At 33.0% G+C, this 25266-nt stretch overlaps 1 protein-coding gene across 1 annotated transcript in view; it reads right to left on the reverse strand.

Annotated features, from left to right (window-relative positions):
* The window catches only part of ADAMTS20 (ADAM metallopeptidase with thrombospondin type 1 motif 20), a 170217-nt gene that overhangs the window by 90166 nt on the left and 54785 nt on the right, over positions 1 to 25266 (reverse strand). The window contains exons 4-11 of the mRNA XM_090275524.1: positions 23049 to 23308; positions 12910 to 12993; positions 12253 to 12377; positions 10851 to 10891; positions 6069 to 6174; positions 4164 to 4310; positions 3126 to 3267; positions 1637 to 1741 (exon numbers count right to left, since the gene is read on the reverse strand). Coding sequence (XP_090131650.1) covers positions 1637 to 1741; positions 3126 to 3267; positions 4164 to 4310; positions 6069 to 6174; positions 10851 to 10891; positions 12253 to 12377; positions 12910 to 12993; positions 23049 to 23308 — 1010 coding nt within the window. The remainder of the gene's footprint in view (positions 1 to 1636; positions 1742 to 3125; positions 3268 to 4163; positions 4311 to 6068; positions 6175 to 10850; positions 10892 to 12252; positions 12378 to 12909; positions 12994 to 23048; positions 23309 to 25266) is intronic.

Raw genomic sequence — 25266 nt, forward strand, 5'->3', positions numbered from 1 at the left:
ATTGGGCAAAAGAAGCTTGACCTACTCCCCTCCCCAAAAAAGTATACTATATAGTTCCCTTTATATTAAATCAAGAATAGAGAGTCTAATCTATGAAAATAGAAACATGGACAGGAGCTATCTCTGGAATGAAGGGAAATTGTTAACAAAGAGTCAAGACTGAACTTTCTTGATAGGGATGTTGGCTATGTGTACATTTAACTACACTCAATAAAACCTACTAAATTGTACACTTAAGACAAGAGCATTTAACTCATATCTCAATTTTTTTTAAATATTTATGACCAAGCTCGATTTAGACTGTATCTCTTAATATTTATCAATATCATCAGTTACCATTTTAGCCATATGAAATCAAGCCTGAAGGTCCGTGGGACAGAGTAACTTTAAAATTTGCTGAGACACTCAGGCCCGATCCTAAATTTGAATCAGGTGAACATTTGGAGCGAATCTTCTTTCTAATGTCAACAGTCTGGTATTCAAACGTCAGAGAGGTTACCCTCCGATCATCAGTAACTCTTGCAAATGCCAACCCCCCCAGAAAAACAATTACAAGTACTAGTCATACAAATTGAGGAAAATAATCTTTTTAATAATTCTACTCTCCAAATAGAAATTTTAGGTAAAGTTCAAATTTTAAAATTCAGTTCTAGCTTAAATCTATAAACTGAAGAATTCCACTAGATTTTTTTATTGAATGAATATTTCAGCAACTGCAGAAACTGCTGAAACTCCAGATAAAACTTTAATAATTCATTTTTGATATGAGTGAAATTCATGGAAAACACATGCCTTTTGAAGGAAAAGTGATGCAAGAAAAGGTCAGTAGCTGGTACAAACAATTCAATGACACAAAAGGTGGTAAAAAAAACAAGCTAAGCTAGTGAACTGAACTTAATTTTAAGTTTTTACTTTTGCCTAAAGTAAGCTTAGGCAGCACTAGCCAACTCATTGCTAAGAAGTGTTTCTTTTGCACTCAGGTAGCTCAGAGGAGGCTAACAGACTAAAATTGATTCAGTACAGACAATACTTGTTACCAAGGTCAAAATAACTTGACTTCACACTAGAGCATCAAGTATAATCTGAGTGCATCTTCACATACAGCACGTATCGTTAGCCCTAACACTCAACATCTGGCACATTTACATAAGTGCATGAGTGATGTCAGAATGGTAAAGAGGTAGTATGATGGTAGGCAGTTTATTGTAGGAATATAAGATATATTTTAAGATCTGAAGGAGTTACTTAAAACTTTCAGTGATATTTAACTGAACTTTATGGGAGAAAATATATGAAATGGCAACATCCTTGAATTTGAGGACTTGCTGAAATATTAGGACCTTTATGCCTACACTCATTTTTTAATAACGAAACTATAATATACTTAACTACATGAACATGTAACTATTTTGTAACTATATGTAACTTTAATACCATCTGCTAGATCTTGAAAAAAGGGTAAAATTATAATATTAATTCACTAGACACCATAGTATATCAAAAACAAACAAACATGGCAATAACATTAAATCATTAGCAGGACAAAAGTTGACAGCAAATGAAGAGTGCTGAAATGTAGAGCATCACATCCTGGGATAATCTCTTGACACAAGACTCACCCTTGGAGAAAACCTACCATCCCAGGACCACAGTTTGTTCCATCTGCCAGTGGCATGTGCTGAGTGCGACAGCCCTTGTGAACTCCCTCTGCACTTGTGCACCAGAGACGCCTACATTGTTTCTGCAGAGGAACAAATGGCAGGGGAGCAGGAGTAAAAGCAATGCCACAACCACCAGATCAATTCAATAACGCAGTTCATAAATTGACCTTACATAGTTCCTGGTTTCATGGTCAGAGCTGGAAATAATCAGCAAAATATCGTTACTAAGTAAGTCCTAGCCATTGATTTTCCTCTAAATACATAAAATAACAGTATTTAGTTACTTTAAACTTTCAGATTTTCATCATACATTGAAAATGGTAGAGATGAATTAGAGTGAAAATATTTTTTTCTCTTTGCAAGACATTTTTCTAAAGGACTTCTTGTTGCTAAATGTTATTCACAAGGAGTTTCCAAAATCCCCCTTTGATCCAATGGTGGAATGTATGAATAATGTGCATAGAAATACTGTATAATGTATACTGGTTTCCTATTTTGTGAATATATTGCAGACTTTCAACTTTTGAACATAGGGTTCTGAAGTTTTCACAAGAAACAGAAATCCATGGAGGCTCACTAGAGCTATACCCAAGATGATTCCTTTCTTTTCTAAATTAAAATTCAAAGTTTATTTAGTGTCTAACTCAGGTAGGAAAGATATATAAATGTATCTTTTATGTAAAAATATAAATAAATATGGTTAACCTGATGCCCTCCATAGTGGATTTTTAAAGGCTTATTAAAATTTGTGACTATGAATTTAAAATTTTAGAAACAATATTCACTATGAGGAGTATGCTTTGTATGTCCCTGCACTCACTGTCAAGTAATTTTCATTCATTCATTCAACACGCACTTATTCTATGGCACCTATTATGTGGCAGATCCTTAACTGAACGCTGAAGATATATCTTTATTTAAATGATTAAATAAGGTTGCATTTCTGGCCCACTGATTCTCCCAAGTATCTAACTTATTAAAAATTCTAAAGTCAACTTATAAACAGTTTAATGAAAACTAAACAGTCCCAAAATTGATTCCTCTTGAGTTAAATCTATGTAAATTAAAATGTAGTCTATTATATTCCTGGGGCCTTTAATACAACTCATTATCAACATACAAAAATGTCTCACATAATTTTCTCCCTCTGTCCCCCAATAACATCATTTTAAAGTAAATATTTAAATCCCTTTTATTTTTAAAACCTAACTGACTTTATTTCTAAATGGGAACACTCATAGGATTCTGTGAGAGTTAACAAAGATAATTTTTAAATACCTAACACAGTACCAAGCAGAGTTTGCCATTTTTTTAACCTTTCTGACAAACACCAATTTTTCTAACACTTAAAAACTTTTAAGATAAATTTAGTTCACCTTCTGTTAAAGAAAATATATATTTTTAAATATATTCTAACTACAACTTTGTGGTAGTTTTCAAACAAAAGGACAAAATTTTTCTTACCAAATAGGGGCACACTTGTGATCCAGAACCAAACATAAGTTCACACTGCTTGTTTACATCATACATTAATCCCGGGAGTTGTGAAGACAGATCATATATTCTTCCATTTGGTTTGTCAAGGAGGCATTCCCCATGACCAGTACTGTACCGGTGATGAAAAGTCAAGGATTGTGAATATATAGATGCATGTCAGTATAAGATTCTTTATCACATTTTCTGTAGTTCTGCACTTCCAAAGAAAATATCAATATTTTTTCATAATTTAAAACACAGCTCAAATCAAAGTCAGTAAGAAACCTTTACTGTTTACAAAAATTTTCTAATATGTTTGTTCTTATTTGAGCCCCACTGCTGCCTTGAAGGTACAATTTTTTTAAAAGAACTATGACAAATCCAACAGAATATAATTTATGAAACAAACATTCATATGTTGATCACACTATACTCTTGGTCTACTTTGCTACACAATAGTAATGCCTTATAATGAAAAGTCGAAATGTAAAAAAGTTTTCAAATCATTTCAAAAAGTACATTTATAGTTCTAAACAACAACAAAACAAAGGAATTTCAAAAAGCATTATGCCGTCTTCATCTCAAAGAGGTTTTCTAAGAAAGGAGTCTGACTCAGAGTCAGGAATGGCGACCCTAGGAGTTTGCTTTTGGTTCCACCACTTCATAGGATGTATGGCTGTGGACATGCTATTTAATCTCCCTGAGTCCTAAGTCTCTCCATCTGTAAATAGAGGGTGATACTATATACCTTGCACACTGTTATTAGAGTCCACAATATATTTAAAAGTGCTGAATGGCAGAGGAAATGGCTAGATGAGAATTGAAAAACTTCAAAAAAATTCTTAGGAGTGAAATGCAAACAACTCTCTATGCTTTTAAACATCCATTTGTACAGTGAATGTAAGCTCGAACTTAATGAAAAACTAAACAGAAGTTGAACCCCTTTAAAAAAACATACAAATTTCAAATTTTATAATCTAATAAATGTTCAGTAATTGAACTAAAGTAATATAAAATCAGACTTACTCTAGGAATTCAGTGATATATTTCTGACTACATTTTGACCAGGTCCAAGGACTTGTGTGGTAATTTAAAGTTGGAGCCATCACATGATATTGATGTTTAATTCCAGTTTCCTTACATTTAAAACTATCATCATGTGGAACATTAAATCTAAAAATAAAAACAAACACTTAAAAAAGAATACTAAAATATGTATACAACATTAGTGACAAATATCTTAAATTTGCATTATATTATAATGTAAAATGCAGATAAGTCTGGTTTCACCTGCATTTGTGCTATTGATCTCTCCATAAAGCATTATACAGCTAAGTTATCTTCAAGTTAAGAAGCACATTATCTCTGAGAAACACTAAATTATAATTTTGATCATTAGCAGTCTGTTAATATGGTATCTAAATAGAAACAATAAAAATATTTGGATTCTCGCTCATCTCATCACAATATGCACAAAGCATTCAAATAAAAACACTGGCAGTTTTCAACATGCATATCTTAGATGTGTGGAAAGATTAGGCAAAGGCGATACCACACTAAATTCCAGACCACTGATTATTGGTACAATATCAAAGGGACTTCTTTAATTACTAATTTCATGTCATTTTATAATGTTTACCTATTTTATATGAAACAGCCTAAATTTCTGGTCTATAAACAATAACTGATGATTAATAGGCTGGAGTAATAAAAACATTCCTAAAAAGCAACCATATCTTCACAAGAGCCATATTAAATAATCAGCTGATCAGCAACAGATGCCATGCATTCTTTTGAGGACCTAAGTACAAACTTGCAGTTAAAAGAAACGTTGAAACTACTTTGCAGGCTGAAATCTGTACTTAAGTCAGTCTTAGTTCAACTACTTACCCATATTCTAAAGACACCTAAAGAGTTTCTCAGGAAGAAAACTGATGTCTAAGATGGTGCACTCTGCAAGAGCTATCTTCTAACCCAGCAAACAGTGCTCTGTGGATGTTGCTGCGATGTATAGATGGCCCTCAGCTACACTCCTGATCCTATCTCCCCACTTCAAGGAACAACTTAAAAATCTGAGTGTCCATCTTGCCAATGCTCACGACATACAACCATTCTAAAAGGGAATTGAAGAGGCACTAATTTAATAAAAATGATCTCCACTTGGAATTGTTCCAGCAGAATACTCTAATTATGTCAAGGCATGACTAGGAAAAATAAATGTAGTTAAACTAAGAGGCAACTCAAGCCATTAACTAAGAAATCCCAGGAGTTCTGGGGGTGCGTCAGAATCATTTTTCAGAGGATGAGTTTGTATAGAAGTTTCTGACTTTCCATGGGAACTCTAAAAGTAACGCTGGAAATCACAGCCTCCATTCTTTTAGCATAGAACCCCAGTAGAATTTTTAATAATATAGTAACAAATAAATGAACCTCAAAGTTTTACAATAAAAATACTACAGATCTGGGGGAAATTTTTAAAAAATCTTTTAATTATTAAGAAATTTCCACGTACTACATTCTCTGCTGGGACTCTGAGCTACAAGAGCAAGAAGTTGGTATTACAGATATTTTGGGGAGTTGCCCATAAGCAGGAGCCCCTGTAGGCCCTCCCATAGATGGTGGAGGACAGTACCTGGTCATGTATAGGATAACAAGGGATAGAGGCCAAAATGCTTGTCATGTAATCCAATACAGTAGATGAAATAAAAGAATCCCCAAGTTCTAGTTCTTTGCTTAAGCTGTTGATTTATGCAGCCTTACTGACCTAACATAAATCACAAAAGAGCCTGAGTTAGCATTTCAGAGATAAAAACTAAACTAAAAATATTTTTTTAGGCATAAAGGTGCTAATTATTCCATTGGAAATGGAATTTTAGGCACACTAAATGGAATGAATAGAAGGCATGTATTGGGGTGATAGAAGGTACTTACACATGCCCAAGCTCATGGGCTATGGTGAAGGCGGCACTGAGTCCATTTTCTTCACTAATAGAGCAGCTCCGTAAAGGATCACACAAGGTACCTAATTCTGCTAAACCTGAAAAATTTCACATTTGTATTTTATCAAAAGGGGAAATACCAAATCATAAAAACTAAATTTTAAAGCACTTACCATTGGCATTATGACTTAGAATTAAATGCAAAGTTGGCTGTTAATAGTGCATAAACATTTTATAAGGTAAAGAAAATAAAAGCAATGATTTTATTGCAGTTGAAGTTTTCTTTACCAGATTCTTGGTTTCATTTACTAAAGAAAATAATCCAAAAATATGGGGCAAGTAAACAGTTTTTATAAAAAAGAATATTTGTTGCAGGAAGGATAAACTTTTAGATCACATAAGTATAGATGATAAGATGAATAAAATTGGTAATAGAACAACTAATAAAGAAAATAGCATGTGACACTATAATCTATGAATTTTCTTTTAATTTTTAAGTTTCCAGGCAGCATATAATTACTCAGTTATCACAATAATTAAATAAGTAAATACAGGGTAGGGCAAAGTAGGTTTACAGTTGTTCAAATGGAACATACAGTAATTAATACATAATAATACAAGAATAAACTCTGTTTCACATACAACTGTAAATCTACTTTTGCCCCACCCTGTGTATGTTACATGCTTATGACAAGATTTATTACAAGCACTTAATTTTGTAACTATTTCAGCTATTTTTATTATCATTACCCTTGACTCAACAAAGAATAATAAAAGCACTTTCATTTCATAATTTGTTTCTAAATGTCACTATGATTTATGTGCATTGGGGTGGATGAAAACTACAAAACATGAATGAGAACCAGGAGACCACCCACTTCCACATGAACAGTCCAGAATGTCTAGCATTAAATTAATTAAAAAGATGTGGCAGACATATTCATACTTAACTTTTAGTATAAAGACGTGACAACAGGGCACAGTTAATGTAAGCAATATATTTAATAGATTCTTATTAGATGATTGATTGATAAAATATACCTAACAAAGCCAAAGAATGGTTTGCAGGAAGAGAATGAAATCTGTTGTAATAATTAAGAGTAGCAGGTGTCAATTTCCACATTTGTAGAAGATTAGTTTCTAAAGGATCCTCTTAACACAAAAATTAGATTGCTAATAAAAGCTCCTTTTTAATGAATACTGACCTTACATGTTTTACAAGAATGATCAAGTCCCAACCTTCAAAATCTAACACACATGTTCTCTCCATGCCCCTCTCTCATACAACATGCCTGTGCACATACACACATTTACACCTGAGATAAATCCTAAGGGGTAAGCAATGAATTGTAAGGATAGAAGACACTCTGAAGGCAAACACTGATTCAAGCAATATGATCCAGTGTTGCAAGGTACAGCATCTGAAGCTGATTTTCCACATTAAGTCAGGGACCCTGGTTTTACCATACTTTGGATAACAGCAAAAAAAGAAACAAATAAACACAACCAAACAAAAAAGCAAAACTAAACAAAAAACAAAAACCACAGAAAATCATCTCTGAAAGAAGTACATATTCTTTTAAAGCAGCTCACTCCTAATCTCATGAATATGAAGTAAATATGAGCTCATAATCAAAGATAGCCAAACACACAAACAAGTCAACACAAGAGAAAGCTGAAACCACATATTTGGCCTTCAACTATTTAAGATATGGGAACTGTCAGAGATGGATATAAAAGTACTCCAAATGAAACGTTTGAGTAAACATGAAAGGTAATTACTAATATGAACAAATTAAAAAGAATGTAAACAAAATGAACACTGATTTTGAATAAGAACTCATCAGGATCTGTTAACTAGAACGATACCTTGAAATGGAAAATTCAGAGGATGGTTGAAATATCAGACTAGAAGCAGCCAAAGAGAGAAATAATAAAATGCATGTTAGAGCTGCTTGGATGAAACATGAGGAAAAGAAGTAATGAAAGCATGGAAAACAGAATAAGAGGGCCTAATAGAAATATAATTGGGGTGCTGTGAGAGAACGGATGGAATGTAAGGACAATTTGTCTTTTTAAAACAAGGTTGAGGTGGGAATTTTTAAAGTTGAAGATATTAATGGATATAGGGATTACAACATATCCCAAGCAGAATAAATAAAAATAAATCTATATTAAGATATAATTTTAATGAAACTGCATTCTATCCAAAACAAAGAGAGGATCTTATATGTTGCCAGAATAAAAAAACAGATCCCCGCATATCAGCAGCTAAACACACTACAGATTTCTCAATAGCCAAAGTCAAAAGACAATGCAATTACATATTCAAAATAGAGATAAAATACTGTTGTCCTAGAACTGGTACCTAGAAACATGGGTAAATTAAGGACATTTCCAGAACAGAGAATTTTTCATTAATATATCTTCACTAATTTCTAAAGTCTATAATGCAGGGGCAAAAAAAAAAAAAAAAAAAAAAAAAGACCTCAGAATCAAGGTTTAATATATAAGATGTAATTGTGAAAATTTTTTATAAATGGACACAAATCTTATCAAATATTAAATATAAAACATTATCCTTTAATACACAGTTTACCAAATGATAGAAAATAGACAATACCATGCAAGGTAGGTAGAAGGTGAACCAATTTAAGTAATCTAAGATATCTGTTTAGGAGAGAGCTTTAGGCAACATTGAATATGCTAGTAAAAAGCCAAAGTAATCTAAAAAATACTACAATAGTATATACAACTTTCAACCCACAAAGACAATAGTAGAACAAGAAAACTAATTTAAAAACATAATTACAGGCCAAAGAAGTAAAGACGGGAAGAGAAGAACAGTAAAAAATGGGATCAACATAAAACAAAACCAAAATGGTCTATTTAAGTCAATATATAACAATAATTACAATTAGTGTAAATGAACTAACCTTGCCAGTTAAACAGATTATAAATGTTATTTTAAAAAATTCAATTATACGTTGTTTTTAAGAAAAACACCTCAAGTGTTTTTCTTAAAGGGCACTGGAAACTTGAAGGAAAAGGTATATTCAGCAAATACTATAGAAAAAATTGGGGTAGGTGTATTAATGTCAGACATAATATTTTAAATATGGAACTATATAAACTTTTTATTTAAAAATGTATAATTAGATATAAATAGTTACTACACAACTGCAAAAGGTTCAATTCAAATTTATAGGTACCAAAAACATTAACCTGAAGAATTGTAATACTATATGGAGAGAGTGACAAGATACATACTTATGTTTAAACTTAGTGACCTAACATGCAAAAAATTAGTAAATATATAGCTGATTTGAACAACACAATTAGCAAGTTTGATTTTAAGAAACATAGAGAACCTCATGTACCCATAGTTATAGAATATACATTCTTTATTTTAAAAATACATGCATGTTTAATTGACTATATAATAGACCATAAACGCAATAGCAAATGATGTCAATGAATAGGTCATATAGACCATGTCCTCCAACTACAATGACATTAAACTAGAATTCAATAAAAGAAAATTGTTAATGTTTTTCTAAATAACAAGTCAAGAAATCATGGTAAAGTTTATACATACTTAGAATTTTTTATAATTTGGAATGACATGAAAAATAACTATCAAAACTTGTGGGATACAACAACATAATACATTGAAGTAAATTGAGAGTCTTAAATAAAAGAAAATTAGAAAATATCCTGGATGCTAATCAGCAGTAAATTTACATTACAAATAAAACAGTAGGAGTAAATGGAAAGAAACAGAGCAGAAATTAATGAAGTAAAAGCAACAGATAAAAAGCCAATAACTGGTTCTTTGAAAAGACAAACGCAATAGACAACCATTCAGCTCCAGTTCATTAGTAATCATGGAACCAAAAATTGTTACTGCAGTAAGAGATATTACATTCGGATTGGCAAGAATGAGCAATGGGAAGATAGCTTTTGTTGATAAAGACATTATCAAAGGAATGTTGATACAGTCTTTATAAAGATGTAAATTGGTACAACCACTTTAGAAAATAATTTGGTATATCTTTTAACATTGAACATTAGCATATTTACTGACATGACAATGCTAATTGTAAGACTGTTCCCTAGCTCTTATAGTAAAGCTCACACTAGAACACAGTTGAAATCAGTCCAAATATCCACTGACGGGATATAGGACATGTGAACCATGGATAAAATATTATCATATAACAATGGAAATGCATGAATTAAAACTACATAGCTCACAGAGAAGCAAAACCAAACAATTTATTTTAGGAACACATATATGTAATAAAACGTTCAAAAAAAATGGAAGGTACTGCTACATAGAAAATTCACTGTACTGGCTCTCTTTTGGGGAAATGCAAGGGGACAAAATAGGACTTAGCACAGGCCACACAACAGTATCAATAAAATTCCAGCCCTTAAATCTGGTGGTGGATCATGGCTAGTCATTTTATTATTTTGCTTTAAATGTGCGTATAGCTTATTAAGCATTATTTTGTATGAATCAATTTTGTATTATAAATTAAAACACTTTAGAATATGTCAAGCTTTGCACATCAATTGATATTTAGTAATTGACACATATTAGTTCTTATTCTTTAAAATTTATAGAAGCAGAATCAAATAATAGTGACAACTATAATCATTAGCCAAGACAACTTATCAAAATATTAAAAAGTAAAATAATCTAAATATCATCTTAAATAATTTATTAAATAATCATGTAGACTATATTTACTTTACAAAAATAACTTACCTAATGTGTCACATTTCTCTCTAGCTCCACAAATGTCTTCCCTTAAAAAAAAATATTTTTTGAAGTATTTTCAGAAGATATTTTTGCAACAAGCCAAAACAAAGATCAAGAAGCTTTAACTATTGCCACAAACTGACATCTAAAATCCAATTCTTAATAAGCTTTCCATAAGTTTAAACCTAGATCTGTACATATCAGTAAGCAACGATATATAAAAGTGATTGCTGTAAATAGATAAAGCTTAACCAAGTTCAATGAAAAGCTTTTTAAGTATATTTTTCACCTGTTTGCCTTTATACATATAGTATATAAAATTTACTCTTTTCTTAATATCTGAATGTCATTATGAGCCTTGCTGATTATTCTCTGCTGCAAAATAATGATGTTCCAGATGTTACCAAGTTGTCTAAGTTTTTGCTTCTTCATTACTTAATCCTTAGCCATTTAACTTGACAGCTCCCTTGTCTCTTTCTTATGGTCTCCTCTTAGAGCTCTTTATCCCTCCCATCTTTAAGCTGTTATCTATGGTCTTTGCTGCTTGGCCCCTAACTATAATCCAGGGCAGAACCATGGGCATTGTCAATAGAACACTGTGTATAAAATTAAGTCAGTTCTACTTCAGTTTTGCAAAGACATAACACCCAGGGACTATATGTCTCCAGTTACATATGGACTAAAAGTTTTTATTTCAGAATTCTATATAACTGAGATTTCTCCAAGTCCGACCCTCATGTGAGAAATTTATTTCCTTTGATCAAACAGCCAACAAAAAATACTCAACAAACCTAGGATCTAAATATGCTGGTAGCATCAATGTTGCTGAAACAAAGGTAAGAATTAACAATGTATAATGATATTTATAAAATGGATAATCATTTTATAATAGCAGAAGCTGTTTTGCAAATAATTAAATATGTTTAAGAAAACCCTAGCAAAAGCAGCCTAGTAATTAAGACATGCACTGAGCATCGAAACGAGAAAAAAGATAGATTTTTTAAAGTAGAAGAACCACTTTCATTGGTCAATCAAAATAAATTTAAAAGCTCTTCTTTCCAAGTGATTGAAAGATCAAGTGGGGAAATTAACAAAACCTGTTCTCAGATTCCTAAGTTAATTTCTAAATATTTTCCTAATTCTCTTATTCTTCCACTAATATAATAAGGTAATTATTTTGTCTAAGTCATATCATTACTTAATATCCTAACATTACTAATTTTCTAGGAATCCACTAGTGTACTGGTCTGAAAGAACAGAAGAATGCTCTCATTCAGTAATGCCAAGTTCTCATAGGACATTGCTGTCTAATGTTGATAAAGAATTAAAATAACAAGAAATATCAGTGATCATGCAGGAGAAAAAGGGCAAGTAATTGCAGTTAGAAGTGTTATATTTCTAAAACTACCTAGTGATAAGAACAGCAGTATCATGGTGGGAAGGGTGAGCATCATCAAGAACATTCTGAGTTTGTTGCCACAAACAAAAGTTGCGTAACGTGGTAGCTGCATTAAAACTGATGACTGGTCCTTCCTGTCCAAAGAGAAAAAAAAAAAAAAAGTTATTCAGTATTATGCCAAAACATTCATGGTGTCTTTTCCCTTGGAGGTGGTCAGAGTCCATGCAATTTATCAAATAGTATTTTATATTTATAGGTAAATGAAGCGACATTATCTCTCCATCATATCTCAAACATATTTAAGCGATATGACATTGTGTTCAAAAGAGAATCTAATACTCTATATAATTATCCAGTATTTAGGATCAAAAATTACCTTCTAAAAATGACCTTACTTTAAGTCCTTCAACAATAGTGTTATAAAAATGAATACCTGGGTTTTTTAAGGTTACATTTTTAAATTGTTTGTTAACATTTGTTACTTCCTCTCCTGTTATTTCATTTTATTTCTCTCACAACAGAAAAAGATAATCTCACTTCTTTCCAAATCAAGTTTTTAAACAAAATTTTATTTAAAGTATCTCATTTCTAATAAGTTTCATAGTAGATATATTCATGCAAGAGCCTACTACAACTAAGATTACTAATTTTAGAACTGTTTTTTACCTGTTCATTATGAATTACAATTAATTTTACAATTACTATGTTTATAAGATTTCCAATACTTGAGTCCTTGTAGATTGCTGCAACCTGCAAGGGTAAAAGAATGTAGGATTAGATGTCTAGAATGAATACTTCTTTTCAAAAGTAAATTGAAACCAGTCCAAGAGCATCAATTCTCCAACTTAGCTGCAGATTGGAATCTCCTAGGGAGCTTTCCACAAATCCTGAAGCTCAGGTCACATCCCTTACCAATTAAGTTAGAATCTCTAGGGTTGAGACTCAGTCATCAATATCTTTTAAAATTCCTCAGAATTTTTTTTTTAATGATTCCAATGTGAAGCCAACTTTAAGAACCAGTATCCTAACCCTTGCTACTGCGATTTGTCCATAATCACAATGTCAGTATCACATAGAGTGAAATATAAAATCTCAAGCCCTACTCTGGACTAGTCAGTCAAAAACCTGCATTTTAGTAAATTCTGAACATGCATCAGAGTTTGGAAAATACTCTTCTGGATGATTCAGCAAGAAGTTCACTTCATTCTGTATCACAACCCACAATGTGCCCACAATACTACATAGTAAATATATAGTTTCACCTATTCTTTTCCGGTAGTTTTCCCTGATCTTTTCTGCTATGGTTGCATATTTCCAATTCTCAGTATGCTTTGTGATTTTTAATGTTTAGCACTACTGGAACTCATAGAGGTCAATTCATCCAGAATCATATAAAGCCACAGAAGAGGTTATGGGTCACAACCTGGTTCTTAGTTCTCCAAAATTAGAGAATGCAATCTGTGAGGCACTCTGCAAGGGCTCAGTTTGTGATTCATAGTAAAGATGTTATCCAATTCACTAATTCATATCCTCTTCTTGTAGCTATCATAGAAGTTACAGCTGCAGTAGGAGTGTCTTCTATGACCAATGCCTCTGACTTGCACTCCTTTAGTGACATAACTTTATGCACCTGGACTACCTGTGCGATAAATTGCTTCTGAAACCTGGATCGCCATTCCTGGACCAATGCCCAAACCAAAACAGCGATTACTTTCATGAGGTGCTACTTTTTTTCAGTCATTCGATAAATATTCAGCATCTGCTACTTTGTTGGCTGGAAAACATGGTCACTACTCTTGTGTAGAATGCAGTTTGCTGCTGGACCCCGCACTGCATCAGCCAAAGCTGCTTCGACACAATGAATAACATGCCTGCTTCTGCTGCTTCCAGTGCCACACAGAGTACTACCAGGACCGGAGCCATAAGCACCTATGCAGGGTCAGCATGGGCTAACACACTCCTGCACCTTTCCTATTGTTTTAGCGGTGCAGCCACAAACACAGGTTTGTCACCTCCCCTTGAAGTGATGCCTTTGGCTTTGGGGTATGGCGTTTTTTGGCGAGAATGATGATCACCCCAGTGGGTTTGAGAGGAAGTTAAGATGAGGCCTATCAGGTGATTGGTGATTTCAAGCAGGTCTGTTAGCACTGCAGTACTGCTCCCTTTAAAATGGGAGCTGTGGAAATCTATAGCTGAATTGATAAATATTCATTTTCCATGCAACTTTTAAAAATATATCTATTGCAGAAACAAAATATAACCATATTTTTTACTTCATTCAGAGTTACACTTTGATTCTGTGAGTTTAAAGGTAGATGCTTTTCTAAGTCAAATACAAGGTGAACTGCACCTCAAAGGTATGCACAAAAGCTTTTTTACCTCCGAAGATAAAATGGTCATGAAGACGTCTTTGTCACGGGAAATAATATATTTGCAATACTCCAGAGAAAAGAGCTAAAGCACACTGAGTATCGAAATGGCTCCTTTCTCTACTCATTGCCCCAAATGTGTTGACACAAATGATAACCTGGATGTTATAATATTAGCTATAAAATCATAACCAAAAATATTTACAGTTTCAGATGGAAACAGATGCTGCCCCTCTATTGAAAAGTGACCAACCTACTGGCTGGCATTTGGAAACATATTCCCAGTGTTCTAATAGCATATTTTAAAATATATTAGTACAGTAAAATTTCCTTAAAGTCTAATGGAAAAGATAATTCAAATAATTATTATGCAATATGTAAAATGTTATAAAGCACAGTCTTCAAGTTAAATAGACCCAGGTTCAAATTCTAACAACCACTATTTGATGATACCTACTTATCAGGCTGCTGTGGGGATTAAATGAAACATTGCGCAAAAAGCCTTTAGATTAGGGCTGGCTCAGAGGTGTCAGTGCTAGTTATTGTTATTACTTCTTATAAAACTTTTTCAGAAAAAGGGCCAATATTATAAATAATGCTAGTTTTAGTTCATGTGTTTCAAATTAGTTATCATAGTGTACCCAAATGTAAAGCAAAGGATATAAGAGCATCAGTTTCATTATTTCCTATAACATATTAAATATCTACTGCCTGAACACTGTGTTTATTGCTTACTAGACATAGAGATGAATAAGGCATGATCTTTACTCTTAAACTGATTCTTCTTGGGGTAAAAAATACCAACATGTATCATTCAATGTAAATAATTATTTATATACACACCCCACCAAAATCCCTCAGAAACTGATATTTTGGCTTTATATTAGAATGATGTTTCTTAAAAAAGGTTATATCTTCATTTAATTGTATGTACCTTCTATTGTTTTATGTGTTGACCTTTATTCTATATGCTCATATTCAATATATGTATTTTATTATACTTGAATGTTTAAAGATGCTATTACTGAATAACTAATTAACCTTAATTGTGAATCAGACAGATGAATGATCTCATGGCTATTATACTATGTAATATTGTTATATTACTGTAATTAATACATTTTAGAATGCTATGTATTAGAATTTTTATTGATCTAATTTAAATGTATTTAATCTTTTATTCTTTAAGTGTGTGCTTCCCTGGCATATAGAGTTCATTTCATATTTATTCAGGTTTCAAATAGTAAACATTAGTTCATAGTATTTAGTGAAAGGTAAAGAAATAATATGATTTAGTGAAAGGTAAAGAAATAATATGAATTATATTTTAAATATTTTCAGGAAAATTCTAGGCACAATATATTTTATGAAAAGCATAAAAAAATTATGCTGTCAAACCATTTTAAAATAATTTCTATATATAGTTTCAGCAAATGTTCATATATGACATATGAAGAGGCCACCTTCATTTTTTTATCATTTTAGTCATTTTTTTAAATTAAGAGAATTGACATAAGATGTATTAGTTTAGGTGTACAACATGATTTTATATATATAATATATATATAAAATCTATCACCACACATAGTTATAACTTTTTTTTCTTATGAGAACTTTAGGGTCTATTCTCTTAACAACTTTCAAATATACAATACAGTATCATTAACTATAGTCACCATGCTGTACCTTACTTAGATCCCCAGGAATATTTTATCTTGTAACTGAAGGTTTATACCTTTTAAACTACCTTTACCTTCAAAGTCACCTATAAAAAAAAAAACCTGATTTAATAAGTAAACAGATTTTGCTTACAAAGATCACTACTCTTGTCAGAAAGGCCATTTTGTTTTTAAGTTAGAAAATGATGACATTCCACATATGTACAAAGTAAGTACATGCAAAGAATAAAGAATGAGCAGAACACTGAGTAGAAGAAAGGAAAAGGTAATATAAATGGCCTTAAGTATAAAAGTAAATCATTAGTTTTTATTCTGGTGTGGTTGAAGATTTTCCCATTCTGAAGAACATCAGTAAAAGCAACACAAAGAACTGAAAGCAATGATGTTAAGTAAATGTAATGAAACGTAATGTAAGTGAGGGTTTTTAGTTGATAAATGCCTCTTAATAACAGTAACTATGTTTCAGTAAATAGGGCTAATTCCTGAGTATCACATGATGTTCCTTAAATTTACATTATTAAATCTATAACAAGGTGAATATTAAAGTCAAACCTTTGTAAGCACATTGGAGCATAGAGATCTCTGACATTAATATTTTCAAGGTTTGTTAAACAGTAAGTCATTGAATATCAACATGAATCTGTTGAAGAAAGTAATTGCCTTAGTTTACACATACTTTGGTGGCTTAATAATGCATATGTAAATGCCATTTTAATGTGATAATGTCACCTAAATTCTCTTAAGGATCGAAGTTTTGGAATAGCAAATAATTGAATATCTGTGCTCATTTAACACACTTATTTCATTAGATATATTATACACCACAATTGTCTTCTTCCTATCTAATTTTGATGTTAATCCCAAAACCCTTAGACTAGAGATCACTAAACTATTTTTACAACATGATTATAATGCTCTAAAAAGTGAATTAAATCGCACACATCATTTCTCTATCACTACACTCAGGCATTTTGTTAAAGTGTTGAAAGCAAAGAAAAACTTTTAAGATAGCACAATTGTTTACTTCATGCAGGATGGGTAAAGATAGATAATCTCTCTAAATTATAATCCATTAGCTCAATGCTGAAAGTATTCAGCAATTCCCTCCTTATATCAGGACCTCAACACACAAAAACCTTTCTTCATCACTTTGAACTTTTCTTTAAATGACTCTCAATCATATTCCAAGTCTAAATAACATTTTCTTGTTTTTTTTCCCTAAATTACTATAACCAAGAACATTATCAACATCCTGAGTGTGTTTGAATAAATGCAGTTAATGCCTTCTTATAAATTAGGAGAGAATATGTAAAAGCTGAATTGGCCCCTTCCTCAACTACAAACATCTGGGGACACTTAGATGGAGACAGCATTCCTCTTACATCTTTACAGCAATTTTGGAAATGGACTTCACAAGTGGAGATAAAACAAGCGGGACTACATTTTGCAATTTCTCTGTAGTGTGACCAACTACCGCAGTTAGCCTAGGACTGAGGGGTTTTCAGGGACATAAGACTTAATACTAAAACTAAGAAAATCCCAAGAAAAACATCACTTTTTCTACAAGTTTACTTTCACTTTTAACTTGTTTATATCTACAAATATTAGCTGTGGTCAGTTTTTCACTAATAAAATAACCATCTATGTACAAAACCCTAAAATCTGCTTTCTTATATCCTTACCTGAACATTATTTCAATGAAAGAGAAAAAAAATAAAGAAAACACTAACCCCAGGTCATTTAGAAGTCATCTGAAATTTGACCTCTGAAGAGGAAAAAAAAAGCATATACAAACCACAAACTAACTCAAAAGAGGGACTTACCCTCCTAAATTTTTCCTGCTACCCCATCTATATTTAGAATGCTCTCCTCTTTCTCAACTGGGCTGCAGTACTATCTCCCTGTGAATGAACGCTTAATACAAATCAGCTGACTGTATCTACAAACATTACATCTTCAATTGTCATTGGCTCCCCTACTAATGAGACTAAAACTCTAGGGAATGTGTGCGTTCATTGGTCTGCTGCTTCAGCAATATCAGAAACAGATTTAATACTTCCCATGAAGCCAAAAGGTCAATAAATTCTGGCTTTAAAACTTCCATGAATGACTTTAGTTATCTCAAGATATGCCACAATATCTTCTAAACAGTGATTAAATTAATTGATTTTTAATGTAAAATATAAATAATAACTCTTTTTGGAAGATGGCATTCTAACTAACATTGCATGTAGCTATTCCAAAATTTCCCTTGGAAAACTATTCTTGTGTTCTCTGATTCCTTCTAGTTAGTATTTCCAAAGCACTGATACCAGAGTTATGTCATTTAATGTGCTTCAAAACCTGTTGTGTTGACAAAATCTAATATTTTTCTTCAGTATCACTACCCTCTCCCCAATTTTCTTAAAGAGTATCATTTATTTTAAATATTTAAAATTGCAAAGTTTATCTTACAGTGTTCCATATAATTGATACAATTTCCTACCTATCAGTTGACATCTTCCATGTCAGTGTCCTCATTAGAAGTCCTTAGTAATGAGCATACTCCACCTACATCTAGATAATTATACGTCTAGATAAGTACTTCAGATCCAGAAGTAAAAACAAAGTGTCATCAGGATAAATTTTTATGTATAGCTGTGTTGTCATTTTTAAAATTCAATTCAATTAAATAAAACAAGTAGATGTCTATATTATACAAATTTTGGAAAATAATTTTAGATTACCTCTTTTTGTCTATTATAATGTTATGTGTTGTGAAAAAAAGTATTACTTTAATTACCTAGTCTTTTTTTTTTCTTTCAAGAACTATTTATTGAGTGACTACTTTGTACCAGATACTGTGTTTAGGCAACATGGACCATGTATACTTAGCACTGATAAGAATTTAAGATAAAACATTCGTCGTCATCGGCAGCCGTCCGTCTCGAGAGACGATGGTGTAGCTTCTTAAGAGTCTATCTGCACTGCCGAGAATGGCTGTGCAGTCCGACTCGGGAGTGACACGGTATCTGTCTCCTCCCGTGTTGAATCGACATCTTGCGATGACGCTGAAGCTACAGAGCCTGGGCAGGGTAATATGGAGGGTCTGCTGTTGCCCATGCAGTAGACCCCCCCTCTCTTCGCAGCTGAAGGGTCCAAGGGAAAGACGGAGTCAATACAGCTTGGCTTCAGGTGCGCCGCAGGAGTTGCCGGTGTTGACTACAACGTCAAACCGCCTTAGGGACTCCGGCTCCGGATTTTCTGTCGGGGTTTACTCCCTTAGCCTTTCCCCTGAAGAGGTATGCCGCAAGGCAGCGGAGGTTTTTTGGAGTCAGAGTTTTCCTTCTCTGATGTACCCTGACTGGAAGATCGAACCAGCGACACTTAGCTCGCAGGCCGACGCTCAATCCACTGAGCTAAACCAGCCAGGGCAAAGATTTATATGATAATTTTTCGTTAAATGACTATGCAGTGTTTCGTTTATGCTTTTGCAAATATTATTAACAGTTGAACATTTCAGAGAATTGTGGTGTTTTCCTTCTTTATTTTCTGTTTTTCTTGAAATTAGAACAGTTGTTTTTGTTGTTTTCATCTCCTAGGCTTTCTTTATACAAACTTCCAGCAGCTTCAGAGAATGATCTTACATGAGATCAACATGATCAGTTCTCCTATTCAGACTTTGCTTTCCTCACGAACCCCGATACCGCTCCTGGAGACCCCCCTGTCGTCTTTCGGTCGCTTTCACTCCGGGTCTGCTGAACTCTTACCATCGGGTTACTTCTCTGAATTGTTCTCCTTGCAATTTTACTGAATTAGCGTTGGAGTCCCTGTTTTCTAAACGACGTGTATTCCTGTTTCCTGGTTTACTAACTTGTGGTGGAGTACCCCCGCCCCCCCCCCCCCCCAGTGGCATCAGACTAAAGATGAAGCCTTTGCAGCCTCTGCACAGGGCATGGAGCTGACGGTCCCCACATGCCTGTTCCTGTGTCCCATTGTTCCAGTAATGTCGTCGTCTGGGGTGCACTTTTCTCCCTGGAATCTCCCCCCACCATTGTCTTGAAGATGCTCATCTCTTCCCTTCTGGGTAGTATCTCCTCTGTTACAAGGCCCTCGTCATCTCTTTGTTTTGGTTTGTTCCCTCATCACATGGAAACCATCTTCCAGGAGCCCTTTTAGAAAGGGTGAATTGGAAGTAAATGTTTTGAGGACTTGAATTTAAAAAATATATTTTATTCTACCCTGGGAGTCGATAGTTTGAATATAGAATATCGTAGAGGCATCATTCCCTTGTCTTGCTGTTGTGGCTGTTGAGTAATCTAAAGTCAATTAGATTCCTGATTCTTTGTAGGAACTTGCTTCTTTTTTTTCTCTCTGTAGAAGATTGTAGAATTGTCATTGTCCTCACTACGGTTAAATTTCACAATTTTTTTTTAATGTGGATAAACTTTATTTCATCATGCTGTCTCATTTCCAGCTAACATTTCAAGTCCTTCTGCTATGGCAAATTTTATTAAATGTTTAATTGGTGATAGTGGCTCCTTTATGTTTTGACACTGTATGGAAAAACTACCTTGTAATCTTGAAAAGTATAAATGACATGAAATTGAGATAAAATGAAGGAGCTCTTGCAGAGACATGGCAACAAAATATACAAATATTTTTCTGAACTACATCTGTTTGTTGTAAGTAACTTTCCTGAGATAACTGGCCAAGTTCTTTGTATTGAACTTAAATTTTTTCTTTAAGTTTGATATTATTGGATAATAGATATAATATGATATATAATGTATATTTAATCCAATGTCTTAACCTGGAAAGTCCAAGCTGGATTTTGCATTATTATGCGATTGTGTATGCAATGATACGTTTAGCTACAATTTATTAGTAGTGAGTGTAATTGCCAAGGCTTTCTTGTCTCTCCATGGCTGGGAACTTAATGCTGCCCTGTTGCATTTCTTTCTTTCCGGAGGAGTTTTGTCCTGCTAAGACTCCCTGCTCCAGCGAATCATGAGAAGTGTTATCTTTAGAGCAGTAACATGGTGTCCTATACTATTTTGAGATCAATTTGTCGGTGTTGCCTAATTAAAGCATTATTATGCCTCTTTATTTTCCCTAAGGATCTCATATTTTACTTTTTATGGTGAAAAGCAATGCTGTGTACATTACGTAGAGTGCACAAGCAGTAGCCCCAAACAAGAAGAGTTTGGGAAGACAAATTATGCTTTTTGTCAGGGGAGAATTGTTTTCTATACTTTGAAGTTCAGGTTTAAGCTGACAAGCATGTTTTGACTTAGTTTTCAAAGATGTATAAGAATTTTTTCAATCTAAGAAATTTGAGAATTAATTAAAACCATATAAAAAAGGCAAACAGACACATAATTGGCTAATTCCTAGAATGTGAGAAACTAAGGGGAAAAAAATTTATTGGGCAATAATTATATGCTGATCAGTATGTATTATGTCAAAATGATCTTGCAAATATTATCATCTACATTTTAAAAGTGGAGAAATAGGTTCATAGAAATTAAATAACTTATTCAAGGCCTTTTAGATCATACAAGATAAGGGGTGATTTAAACTCAGGTTTGTGAGTCTCCAGTTCTTTATTTCCACTGTATCTGGAAATTGTCCTACACTAAAGAAAATTAAATTTTACTATGTGGCATAAATTCCACAAAATTCCTGGGAGTGGGATAGGTTCCCAACTACTTAAAATAAATTACTGGATATATGATTGTACCCATAATTTTTAAAATTGGAGAGAAAACAATAGACTTAACCAATTAGATAAAACATTATATGTAAGAAAAATAACTGGGTTTTTAGGAGCTTTAAATCACAAAGAACTTAATTGGGGATTTCTAGTTAAGGGAAATTTACAATGGCATATAGATGTGTCCTGGACAAGTGTTTTCAACCAAGTGGGCCTGAATTTCCTGTATGTGAATAAAGGTATTTCTACCCATGAGATAGATTCTAATACCCTGAATCTGTAAAAATATGTGACCATATAATTCATCAACTAAACCAGGATACTCATGAACATGAAAGGGGAGTGCTTTTAGTGAAGGGGAGTGCTTTTAGTGATTACTCCAAATCAGCAGGCCCTACATCTAAAAATATGTGTGTATGTATGTATATATATATGATATAGAGTGATACCACTAACACAGATATGGTGCTCCTCACTGGCATTAGAATACTGTTCTATGGATATGAGCTCCACCACAGCACAACAGAGATTCTAACATCAGATAAGGGACTCACAGCTACCATGATCTTACATCCCAAATTTGTTAAAGCGGCTCTATTAGTAATAGCCTAACCCTTTATCCCCATAAAAACATTTATAACTTAAAATACCATGCATCCCAATTTCTGATTTGACCAATGTATCAGTAGTAAAAATAATGTACTCTCCCCTCTACGCAAAAATAGGGTGAAATTTTTAAAACTCAAATTCAAAGGGCAAAAGATCAATGCTCCTAGGATCTTCCCTGTCACTAGGGGGCAGAAGCCATTCGTGTGATGAAGTAAATCAAGCATTTTCTCTAAGTGACTTCAGAGATTTTTACATGTTTTAGAAAGCTGTCCAAGTAACAGGATGAAATACTTGCTACACGTCTAACTAAACCAAATAATTAATTATTTTTTGCCTTAAACCTAGATACAATTTGTTTACATCTAGAGTTCAAGAAAACTTTTTAAAAATTACATGTGAGAAAAATATTGTGCCAAACATTGTAGGAAATATAAAGGACGTAACTTTACTTACAATTGATATCAGAGTTAGTACGTAGTGCTGCAAATTTTGTCCATGATGATGAACCATTTTAGCATCAGCTGTCACCATAACTTCCACGTATCTTGGATATGATAAAAAACGTTTTTTCCTTGAATGTAATTGACTTCTTTCATTTTCCAGTGATACATTTTTTGAAGGGTGTCCTAAAACTATTTCCTTTTTTGTATTAAGATCTTCATTCATGTTGCTGTAGTTATGAAACTGTAATGTGGTTTTCTTTATTTGACTTTCTGGGGGGGAAAAGAATATAATGTGCAACCATTAAATTGTGTGACTAAACTATGACACAAAATAGAATAGTCAAAAATATTTAATATGTCACAATAAAAGGACACAAATTATTAAGTGTCATACAGCAATTTAATGAGCATTACTATTCATATTAAATACAATATTCATTCATAGATTGCACTAACAAAACTGTAGCTAAGTCTTATTTAAACAACTATGACTATTCAAAAATATTAGTTACTGGGTAGGAAATAAAAATAAATCAAGGCCTCCCTATGTTTTTCTCAGTAGGTAAACTGGGCCTTCAATTTATCAATGACATTTAATGTCACTGTAGAGTAATCATTCTTTGTAGGATGAAATGTCACAAAATATAGGAAAAAACAAACTTAGTTATGCAATATGTCATGAGCACAAAAAATAACAGAAAATCAACCAACTATAGGTAGTTTTTCAAACCTAGAAATACAAATGTTGATATAAATTTATAACTTAATTATATAAAATACCTGATTATTATGTTCACTTATATAAATACAAGATCAAAATTATTGAACATTGGAGATTATTACAGCAACCACTTTTAAGTCCTACGCATTTTGAAGTCATTTCTAACTTTTTAAATGTTTTTTTCCTCATGTATTGGTTTGAGAGAGAGAGGAAGGGGGGGCAATGAGGGGGGAGAGAGAGAGAGAGCTTTAACTTTTTTTTTATTGTATTTTTTCATTACCATTTAGTCCTCTTATACCCCCTCATACCCCCATACAATCACCACATTGTTGCCATGTCCATGAGTCCTTTTTCCTTTTTGCTCAGTCCCTCCACCCCTACCACCCCCCTCCTTAGCTGTCATCCTGTCCTCTATCTATGAATTGTCTCTATTTTGTATGTTATTTCAGTTTGTTCATTAGATTCCACATATGATCTAAATTCTTGAGCATTTGTGTTAATGGAAAAATTCATAGGTAAAAAGGGTGCTCGTCCTATTTCCCTTCTTCAGTTTGTTCCTCTCCACTCCTTTATTATTTTTCTCTAATTTCCTAACAATTGTGTTGGCCAAAAAGTTTGTTTTTTCCATACAGTGGCTCTAGTAGTGCTCAGCTGTCTTTAACTTCATTCAAAACAATTTTGTTAGATTGTATTGTGACAGCTGTCATATCAGCATGCATTTAAAAAGAAGTATCAAAGTTGGTGAATTTTTTGTGTAGCCATTTTAATATTGAAGATGGAAGAAAATATTCAATATTTTCCACATATTATGCTTTATAATTTCAAGAAAGGTAAATGCAAAACCAAAACAAAAAAAAAGTGCAGGGTGTGGAGAAGGTGCTGTGACTGATCACACATGTCAAAAGTGGTTTGAGAAGTTTCTTGGTACTATTGATATTTTGGACAAATAATTGTTTGCTATGGGGCTATCTCATGCATTGGAAGATGTTTAGCCGCAGCCCTGGCCTCCACTCACTAGAAGCCAATAGTGGGAGATAGCCAACATACTCAGGATATTCAAATCAGTCAAGTTATTGGTGAAAATGAAAAATGTGTCTTTTTTAATGGAAAAAACAGACTTTTCAGCCAACCCATATTTTGAACAGAAAAATGAACCAAAATATTTAGGTAAGGAGAAATAAAAGGTCCTGAATGCTTAATAAGCAAAATAATGAATACCAAAACAATCAAGATTTAGTTGTACTATAAGAATTACACACAAATGACTATACTTTATATAAAACAATTAACTTCATTTCAAAGCAAAAATCCTATTGTTGTAAGAATAAAGCTAAAAGTTCTTAAATTAGCCAGGCAACGAAAGAAAAATATCTTATGCTATCACCTATTACAGGAAACTAATGAACAACACAAACAAATGAGCAAAACTGAACCAGAGGCATGTAAACAACTAGACTAACAGTGACAAGGGGGGAGGGAGAGAAGTGGGTAAGAAGGGGAAGGGTCT

Source organism: Furipterus horrens, unplaced genomic scaffold (genome assembly GCF_987537825.1).
Source record: "Furipterus horrens unplaced genomic scaffold, mFurHor1.1.pri manual_scaffold_4, whole genome shotgun sequence".
In the NCBI taxonomy this organism is placed as follows: domain Eukaryota; kingdom Metazoa; phylum Chordata; class Mammalia; order Chiroptera; family Furipteridae; genus Furipterus; species Furipterus horrens.